Source organism: Lampetra fluviatilis, chromosome 4 (assembly GCF_964198595.1).
Source record: "Lampetra fluviatilis chromosome 4, kcLamFluv1.1, whole genome shotgun sequence".
In the NCBI taxonomy this organism is placed as follows: domain Eukaryota; kingdom Metazoa; phylum Chordata; class Hyperoartia; order Petromyzontiformes; family Petromyzontidae; genus Lampetra; species Lampetra fluviatilis.
Genome location: NC_136278.1, coordinates 20,970,992 through 20,981,442, shown reverse-complemented (window position 1 = coordinate 20,981,442; position 10,451 = coordinate 20,970,992). Strand labels below are relative to the sequence as shown.

At 50.1% G+C, this 10,451-nt stretch overlaps 1 protein-coding gene across 2 annotated transcripts in view; it reads right to left on the bottom strand.

Annotated features, from left to right (window-relative positions):
- Positions 1-1,576: 1,576 nt before the first annotated feature.
- Positions 1,577-10,451, bottom strand: part of LOC144931651 (cyclic AMP-dependent transcription factor ATF-7-like) — a 28,597-nt gene continuing 19,722 nt past the window's right edge. For both annotated transcript variants that reach the window (XM_078855767.1, XM_078855768.1), the window contains 6 exons: positions 7,913-8,038; positions 7,415-7,549; positions 7,145-7,226; positions 6,026-6,234; positions 5,219-5,327; positions 1,577-4,411 (listed from right to left, as the gene is read on the bottom strand). In XM_078855767.1, the coding sequence (XP_078711893.1) occupies positions 4,218-4,411; positions 5,219-5,327; positions 6,026-6,234; positions 7,145-7,226; positions 7,415-7,549; positions 7,913-8,038 (855 nt within the window). In that variant the 3' untranslated portion in view covers positions 1,577-4,217. The remainder of the gene's footprint in view (positions 4,412-5,218; positions 5,328-6,025; positions 6,235-7,144; positions 7,227-7,414; positions 7,550-7,912; positions 8,039-10,451) is intronic.

The window sequence follows — 10,451 nt, the reverse complement described above, 5'->3', positions numbered from 1 at the left end:
AGGCAAAGGCAGACCGAGAGGGAGAGCGTCCCGTGGGAAACTTTCGCGCTCTCACCATCCACGCTCTCACCATCTACGCCGCTCCCACGCCATCACGACTTCTTGTCGTCGGGTCGGAGCGGTGCTACGGCCGCGAATATTTCAAACTCGCCTTTTGCCCGTCCAAGGACGGGTGCATTGCAGTAGATCTGAAACGTGCAAGCGAAAAGCAGAATGCGACATCATATTCATCGCATCCATTTGTGTGCACTTTGTAAGGGCGCGGTGACACAGACTTATTTCATTTAAAGGTTATAATCCCTTGTTCATCATGACGTCCTTTTTACTTTGATGTCTCAACAGCGTTATGGAGATCGCGTGACGTCAGGGTTCTGCCTTTGTAGTGAGGGTTGTAAGTTGACGCCGAGGAGGGGGGAGGAGGCACCTCGCCACCCCCCTCTCCCATGTGGAGTGACGTCACCCGCTAATTATTATTAATGGGGGGGGGGGGGGTCCATGTGGAGGACGTAACCTGTTCATGATTATTAATGAGGGGGGCTGATCGGCGTGGAGTGACGTCATGCTCGGGACACACAGACATTCTTGGCTCATTACAGTAGCGAATAGCTCTAATCCAGATGGACATGTCTGGGTGGGCAGGTGGTGCCCCCTAGTGTGTGCGGATAAGAGGTCATTTGAGATTTCGGAAGCAATTCTGTGGCCTATTTCACTCCTAAAATTATTAGTTTTTAAATCCTTTATATTAAGTTCGCGTGCTTGCTTGCTTGCGTGCTTGCTTAGGACCGTGCAAATCTTTCGGTCGTTTTTAACCCACTTCCCGTGATCCAATCGAGCTGACATTTTCCACACAGGCTCGTTGTGCCAGACAATTATTGTTCGTGAAAAAAAATTCCCAAAATTTTACACTTTTAGGCAAAAAAAATTTATTTTACATATATTCAAATAGAACGCATTCATGGCTTTGGCTGAACGTCAGAGTGTAAGAGCCCAGAGCGTAACCCCTCCACAGGCCGTGGCGGAGTAGCGCAGTTGGTAGCGCCCTCGCTTCCCATGCCAAAGGTCGCGGGATCGAACCCCGCGTCCTCCACAGGCGAATATATTTTTAAATCCTTTATATTAAGTTCGCTTGCTTGCTTAGGACCGTGCAAATCTTTCGCTCGTTTTTTAACCCACTTCCCGTGATCCAATCGAGCTGACATTTTCCACACAGACTCGTTGTGTGTGACAATTAATTTTCGTGAAAAAAAAAATCCAAAATTTTACACTGTTTAGGGAAAACAAATTAAATATTTAATTACCAATTGCTTAATGGTGGCAGACAATCATCTGACGCATAGGTGGCAGCCATCTCAAGCCAGAGGACGAGAGGACTCTAGCCGCCACGCATATATTGTTTCTAAATGTGGAGGGGAAAATCGGAGGGCCCGGAGAAAATCCACTCGCAAACTCCAAATATACAACAGGCGTCAGGTTTGGGATCAAACCCACGACCTTCCACATTCCAGGCGAAGCAATTAACATCTCACCACCATTCTCAAACCCGAGGGTGATGCATTGCTCTGCACAAGTTCCGATTGGATTCCTCGACTTGCGACGGTTGGCGCAGTCAGGACAACATTGGGGGAGGAGAAAAGAGCAAAAAACAAAATGCTGAAGTGGAAAAAACTAAAATGATCCAAAACCACACAGGAGGACGCGGCCCCTTGCAGCAAGGGCAAGCCTCTATTTAATAAGTTTGTCACAACGAAGGTTAGGACGACAAAACACGCATTGCCAACTTTTGGCAGAGAGATTCCCACAGAGAATAAATGTTAAATGTTGCGAGCAACAGCAGAGAAGAGTGTGTGAAGGTCATCGCACGCACGCACGCACGCACAAGTCCAACAGCAATGATGCTTTCCGATTACAAAAGAACCTGTCCGCATTGCAATTACAAATCTAAACGGCAAGCCACTACCTACCCAGTTTCACTGGAAGATACAACACAGTGCAAGGTAACCTTTCAGACAACATGTAAACCACTCAAAACGCTACTTGCTAATACCATGAACGGCGCTCCGAGGGGGAAATCCCACGTGGGTATGCTCATGTTGATTAAAATAATAATCATGTAATCAATTTCACGCACCTCCTGTGGGTCACTTTTTGTAACTGTGCAACTTTTCAGGCACAGACGATCCTTAAAATGGCATGGGCGTCTGGCAAGGCAGCTCAACTTCGATGTGATGAGAACAAATGGATGGACCGTAAACCAAGACACAGTGCCGCTACTGCTGCTGCCCTTTAATGCGAGTTTGTGTTGCATTTGCGATGCTTAGTCTAGTCAAACGGTGTTCCTGAAGGGCTAGACCCCAAGCCTCGCACGAGGACGGTTTTGTTATCGCTCTGTACATGTTACAAGATTAAAACTCGCATGCCATCAAAACTCGGGCCCCAAAATATATTCTTCATAAAGGCCATCGGCAACGCGATTAACCGCCTCCGGGTTTTCGGCGAAGTACATTTTAATACTTTTCATTTCGAGGCATGAACCCCACCACCTCAAATTCTCATTGGCTGTTCCATTGGCAGTTACACCAACCAGTGAATGTGGCTGATGGGATGCAGGATAATTAGATTTGCTCAGAGCAAAACTGCATTATGACCGAAACGTTTTTGGATCGCTGCTGTAACGTAAAATACATGATTCAAGCCTATAGGTGTCCTGTGGTCTACAGCAATTAACCAACCCAGGGTCTCCCTTAAAAAAATACTTCAGCTCTCAATGCTCTTACCCAGTCATTAATAAAGGTGATCTAGTGGTCATTGCTCTGAACACGGAACCATTGAGCTGTGTTGTTCAACAGGCCGTGCCGTAGGGTGGTTCTAATCGACTGCGATCACGGTTGCTGTTCTGCTATTCCCCGCTCGTGCAGTTTGACGAGATGACCTCCAAAACCAAGCAACGGCGTGGTTTGCAGGGCATGAAGAAGCACAGCGGGGAGAGAGCTTCAAAAGCAGTGGCTGGGCGGCCGATACCAAAGAGTGAGCGAGCGACGCAAATGCGGCAAACCCGCCGCGCCAAAACTTAAAAGTGCAAATCCAAAATGAGGCACATGCCAGCGCTGAAGCATACGCAAACGCGTTGCCAAAAAAGTGCAAAAGTTTCGTCGCAAATAAGGCTTAACTGAGAAAACGTGACGGTAACAATAATATTAACGCTAACAAAAAAGGACGTGTAAAGGAAACACTTGGGCTTTGCGCTTGGCCCCCGATTACCGCTGCCCTTGCCTGCGCTGTGACTGGGAGACCCCCTCAGGGTGCGTTATTGCACGACAGCAACGGCGAGCCAAGGCCCAGCAGGGCAGCGGCAGCCTGGCTCGCAGCTACGGGGACGTCCACCTGCGATCAAAGTAAACAATAAAGCAAGGTTCACATTCCGTTCACGCTAACACTGCAAGATGCGAGTGATTTTTCTGTTCAAATGGTGGCAAGGTCCCTTTCGGAATTGCAAGTTCATTTACATGGTCTTGGAGGAAACCCTCAAAATAGTACTGCGTGTCTCATCGCACGTCACGAAAGTCATCTCGACTCTAGGAATGCAAAAACAAGTGCGTATCACGTGCACAAACACAACGATGGGAGTGCACTACACAGGCACACAGACATGACACCCCAGCTCGTCTTCAAATACTCTAGCTCTAAATATAGAATAATCTACATATAAAATACATTTCGAAATGTACAATGCCTTTAAAAAAATGCTAAACCATGTAAACAATCGGTGAAGAATTGTATTCTCTTTCTTTAATATGAAAACAAGCAACTATTATTCATATATTCGACGTGAAAGAGATAAGAGTAAAGAATGGCATCCAGGAGGTTACCCTGTGTATTACTAGAGAGCTAGGTGTGTAGGATATTACGCGGTCATCGCTCGCCATATTAAATTGCCGACCGGTCACTATTCCAGAGGACAGACAGACATAAACGGAAAAGCGGTTATACGACTTCACGAGCCTCCCCTGAATCGCGACGGAAGCGGAGTCGACGTCGACTTGCTTCGTCCCGTTTAAAAATCTGTGCTTCCAACCTCGGCCCAGCAGCTGCTTGGCAGTGCCCGCCGAACCCACGTGGCCCGGAGTCCCAGGCTACCACGCCAGGGTCTCGGACTCGGGCTGAGTCAGGCCCGGGGGCTTGTCAGCCTCACGTGGGCCTGGCCCCCGCTCAACGAGCCGTCAACTAGAGCCGGAGACGGCCTGGCCTCCGCCGCCCGGCACGCTCAGCGCGGAGACGTCCACCGTGAACAGGCGGTTGTCCGGCGCCCGGTCGCTCCCCTCCGCGGTCTCCGTCGGCGGCACGGACGATTTGTTTGACGAGGCCGCCGCAGCCGCAGCCGCCGCCGTGCTCTCCTGGGACTCCATGATCGTACCTGCCCACCAGGAAAGGCGATTGTCATGATGATGGTGGTGGTGGTGAAACAAACGAGGATCTGGCATCATTTGTATGACCGGGGCACAGCACATGGCAATGTGTGTATGTTGAACTACTTTCGCATCGTGCGTAGAGAATCGTGCTATTCGGAGGTGCGGGGGAAAGACAACAAGCTAAACACAAAAATCGGTTCAATCACAAACGACCAAATTAGTCCATGGGCCAGACACCTTGGTCTCAAAACTTTCATTGTACGAATCGCTTATTGAGACCTCTCTTGATCCTCCACTAGGTTAACTCAGCATTAAATTAGTATCTGGTGTGCTGTGTGAACATCAGCAATGGGGGAAGATAAGTGTGAGCGTGTGTGGTGCCGGCCACACCAACTCCTCGTTGGTGAGGCAATGCCTAACCAGCGCAGGTACCTGGTTAGACAGAATGAGGGTACCCCTATGGGCTCCCCCTTGTCACCAGTTATAGCCAACATGTTCATGGAAAAGTTTGAATCAGACGCCATCCAGACATCCACCCTGCGTCCTTCCCTGTGGAAGAGGTATGTGGATGACACTTTCGTCATTTGGCCACATGGCCTCCCAGCATTGAACCACTTCTTGGACCACATCAATTCCAGACACCCATCCATCAGATTCACCATGGAAGTGGAGAAAGATGGCAAACTACCATTCTTAGATATTCTGTTTGAGAGGAGACCTGACGGATCCCTGGGACAATTTTAATTATTTACCTACGTGACTTTACCGAAAAAACCCAAGAATACGATCGTGTCTTAGATTTGTCCACTCACCCAAGAAGGCCTGCGCCTCTTTCTGCAACGCCGTCACGGGACAGTCCTTGTGTGCGAGCAGCAGCTGCTTGAGGTGGGCGAGTTCGCCCCTGAGCTCCGTCACTTCCTTCTGCCAACGCCGAGCGACGGAGAAACGTGTCAGCAGTGATGCGACGAATCCGCGTCCTCACAAGATGATTTGCCCCCGTCGACCCAGTGGCTCCCGTCCAATCCCAGATCAATTTCAAGATCACGCTCGCCGTCTTCAAGAACCTCCATGGACTCACCCGTTCCTAACTCTCCCCTATCATCTCACTCCACTTTTTCCCCCACCCACTCCATGCACTCTCATACATCTCCCTTGTCGCTCTACTCCTTATTCGTGTGCCCGTCCATCGGCCAGTCAAGTGCTCTGCCACAATGCTGTGGGTCGGGGGGAGCTGCCAGAATTTGTCTGAAATTTCGCTACGCTCAGTTTGACGGGGGAGTGTTCTATCCTTTTTGGCGCGTTGGGCTACAGAGGGTGCTACACTCAATTTGATGGGAGGGGATTTAGGAATCAATTTTTGAGGGTGTCTTTTTGTTGTGCCTGTGCACAATGGGATTCATGCCACATGGGAAAATGTGTAACCATGTTATATTTCTTGTATTAAAAAAGGGCCATAAAAGGCAAAAATGTAACGCCAAAAAAACGACGCAACGAACGAAGCAAAGTGCCGAATAACCGAGGATAGTTTTGTTTCTTTTGATCGAAAAAAAATAAGGGAGCCATGGGAGGTATGGGCAGCTCCTGGGCCCGTAGGGTCCTCCACGTCCCTCGTGTGGCACCTGCAACTCCACGTTGGTGTGAGCCAGGTCCTCCGCACGCCGCTCCAGGTCCATGACCCACAGCTTGCGCTTCTGGCGGCAGCGAGAGGCGGCGGCGCGGTTGCGCTCGAGGAAGCGTCTGCGCCGCTCCTCGGGGTCCGTGATGGCGCTGCGTCGCCTGCGACCCCCTCCAGCCGCCGCTGGGCTCGTGCTTTTACTCAGCTCCACGCCTGAGCGGGGGGGGGGAAGGAGGGGCAGGGTGGGGATGAGCCAAGGGGGGCAGGGTGGGGATGAGCCAAGGGGGACAGGGTGGGGATGAGCCAAGGGGGACAGGGTGGGGATGAGCCAAGGGGGACAGGGTGGGGATGAGCCAAGGGGGACAGGGTGGGGATGAGCCAAGGGGGGACAGGGTGGGGATGAGCCAAGGGGGCAGAGGCAGCAGCAAGGCTGTGAGACGCGTCATCGCTGACGCGGCAAGAGGCGCCAAGATGGTGAGGGTAAGGGACTTATTAGCTCACTATTAACGTGTCGATGACCCTTAAAATCTTTACTCAAGCGACACACGGAATCCTCCCAGCTCCCCCCCCCCCCACCAAGTGATTTCATCAATTGTTACGACTTGGGGTCGATATTTAACAATCTTCGTTGTCACATTTGTACTGTGTTGTTGTACTGTCTACATTTCATTATCTCATTTGTTCCATGAACCTAAGTGTAACATTTGAAATACATTTGCATACATTGTAAAGAAATTATTCTTACACGTATGATTCAACATAGGTCAAGTGTCTGCTGTAAGAATCACCCCTCTTAACCAACACTGGATACAAATCGGGTTGTAGAAGTATAATTGTACATCGACAGGTATTAAACAAATTATCTGACGATAACAGTGGTGCAGAGATACCAATAACAAAACGACAATACTCAACACGTTTGTCAATCGCACCGTGGCCTTAATAAAAGGCGACGTTTCGGGCAATGACCCTTCACAGGACATAGAGAGGCCAGATAGGTTAGAGAGTGATCGGTATGTGTATGTAAAAAATTGTGGATAAGTTGAAACCCATACAATTTTTGGCAGCTACAGAATATCTCCTCCACCCCGCCCCCTCCATACAGCGTGGAACGAGAAAGCACCTGGGCCACTCCCTCCACCACAGCCACTGCTGCTGCTGCCCGGCGTGGAGACCGGAGGTGACGGCTGGGGCTCAGACAAGGCCTGCGGGACACACACACACACAGCCGGGACGGACAGCTCCATGAGAAACAATACAGATGTATGACACTCAATGCAGCCTCGATGAGGTTCATCACAGCTTTACGAGTCTCCATATAGGGATGCGGGGGGGGGCATGCATGCACTTGTGAGGAACTGGGATGATGACAGAGGAGGGAGCTGGACGCCACCTGTGGTTGTGGGATGTGCAGGCTAAGCAGGGGCAGATGGGAATCCTGCTGGGCTATCACCATCTCCACGGCCTGCGATAGAACCTCCACCCCTCCGTTCTGGGGCGACGCCTCCGTCAACATGGCTTTTAGCCTCTGCGTGTTACACAGAGAGACACGCGTGAGCTCCGCATCGCTAAGAAGCAGAGGTCGCAAACGGGTTTTGATTCCTTACCCATACCCGGAACCCGTACCCGGCCGGGTACGGGTTCCCGTTCCCTACCCGTACTCTACCCGAAATGAGTGACAAACGGTTACTCACCAGTGACTCACGGCCTACCCGTATCCGGGTGCACCAGGGTCGCAAACGGGTACCCGTACCCGGCCGGGTATGGGTAGCCGGGTATCGGGTAGGGTACGGGTATCGGGTACCCAGTTGCGACCTCTGCTAATAAGTGAACAGTACAAGGCACACATTGCTGCCTCCCCCACCCCACACTCCCCCCACCCCCAACGCACCGTGGTGACTCCGTGCTGCTGATGAGAACCAGGCGGGGTGGTGAGGTCAGCCTGGGTCGAGGGTGGAGCGAGGCTGCCCAGAGGAGGCCCAGGGATACCCGGCACGTTTGACACCACGGCAGGGATCTGCAGCACAACCGCCCCGCACGAGGAGGTTTCCCTGTTCAGCGCCGTTGCTACGCTCACTGCGGCGAACACCGCTCTTTTGTGGGAACCTTCGGCATTGCACGCGGCACCCCGAGTCGTGACGCTGCGATTGGATATCGGGGCTCGGTACCTATGGGAGGTGAGAATCTACTGGGAATGCCGCCATATCTACTGGCAATGCCTCTAACTCTCTATGGAGCCCTAGAGAGTAGGGTACTTGGCCGGCTCTTTCACGCTGGCCAGACGTCTTGCGAGTGGCTACACTTTACCCCATCACACGTGACCTGCTGATTGGCCAACATTTTGACACTGTGACCATCAGCAGCTTTCGACTCAAAGCGTGGCAGGGTTACAAATGACTCACTATGCAATTATCCATGAACTGTGTTATGAGCAATTTTGTTTGGATCAGCAATTTAACCTCATGGTGGGACCCCGGGGTCCCGAATAAACGGAAGTCAAAATCGTAATTAATTAATTTATTTTTGCCGACTCCGTCCCAGCGCGCACATAAACGCCGCGACCCACCTGGCGCGGATCATTCTGTTGTCATGTCGTCCAAGCGCAGCGATGACGTATGCGCAGAAGAAACAAAACTTTTAAACTTTGATGAGCGCATCGTGTAGAGCTTATGGAGAGGAATAGATTGCTGCGTCGTTCGCCTTCAACAGACATGAAATGACGTCGCAACGCAGTTTATGCGAGAGCCGGGGGCTTATGCAACTCCGCCATGAGGTTCAATTAGTTATAATTGTGCTGATTGTATTTGTGTTTGTTCGGGATGTGGGTTGTGTTTTATTGGCTCACCCACCTACAAACTGGCCCGACATCTGTCTGAGACGTTGCAGCCATTCACTGGTAGGATCACACCTTCTGTACTTAACTCACCTGGTATCGCCAATTAAAGACATCTCACTGTCCCCAGATTATTTACTCGTCAGTTTTGATGTAGTTTCTTTGTTCACCAAAGTACCTGTGCTCGACACCATTGCAATCATTGAAGACCTGGTCCAACAAGGATTGAATGCTGATGTATCGGCACTGAGGAGACACTGCCTCACCAACACATACTTCACCTGGAATGGAACATTCTACAAACAAACGGAAAGCACCCCAATGGGTTCTCCCTTATCTCCGGTTCTAGCCAATGTTTTCATATAAAAATTTGAGACGGACACCATCCAGGCATCCACTCTACGCCCATCCCTGTGGAAGAGGTACATAGATGACACGTTCGTCATCTGGCCACATGGCCGACCGGCTCTAAACCAATTCCTCAACCACATCAATTCCATCCACCCAGCCATCAAATTCACCATGGAGGTAGAAAAGGATGGCATGCTACCTTTCTTGGATGTCCTAATAAGAAAGAGACTAGATGGCTCAATGAGCCATTCTGTCTACAAAAAAGGAACCCATACTGACGCTTAGCTAAAACCTGATTCCCACCACCATGCATCCCAGAAGAATTCCCTCATCAAAACGCTACACCATAGAGCTCAATGTATCTCCGACCATGAACACCTAACCAGTGAACTCAAACACGTACACCAAGCTCTCAAGGCGAATGGATATTCTGACCACACAATCTGCAAAGCCATCACCCCAACTGTGAGGAAGGAGCCATCTGAGGATCAAATCAAAACCATCACCCTGCCATACATAGCAGGGGTAACCGAAAAGATTTCCAAAATCATGAAAAAACACAAGACCCAGGTCCGATTTAACACAGTACATAAAATTCGTGATCTGATCCCATCTGTGAAAGACAAGATTCCTGACATGCAGTACCCTGGCGTCTACAAACTAAGCTGTATCTGCGGCAGCAGTTACAGTGGGGAAACTAAGCGACATGTCTCGGACCGTGTCCGTGAACATAAGGCAGATTTGAAACATGGTAGGACCAATACTTCTGCCGTGGCTGATCATTATTTTAATGCGGCTGGCTCACACGAAATTGATTTCTCTAAGACGACGGTACTTTGCGAGCCTCCTGGCTATCAACAAAGATTCGTTCATGAAACCATTCATATATACAGACACGGAGACAATTTTTACCGAGAGGAAGGTTATAGACTGAGCAATCATTGGAAAGATGTCATCAACCACTTTGGGTCATGACTTGATTTGTGTTTTCTTGTCAACCTCCACCGTCAGCGGTGTGGGTGTGTGGAGCGAGGTGCAATGCTTTGATTGGTGTAGACCTTCTGCCGGTGTTTGAGCCCTCTCCTACATTAACATTAGCTGCCCCACCAATCTCTAAACCTTTATAATCAGCTTGCCCTCAGAGGCTAACCTCCCTGTTCCTGATGACGACCGCTTGTGTTGCGATCGAAACGTCGTGATATTTTTATTCACTTTATTTTTATTATTTTATTATTATTATTAATTT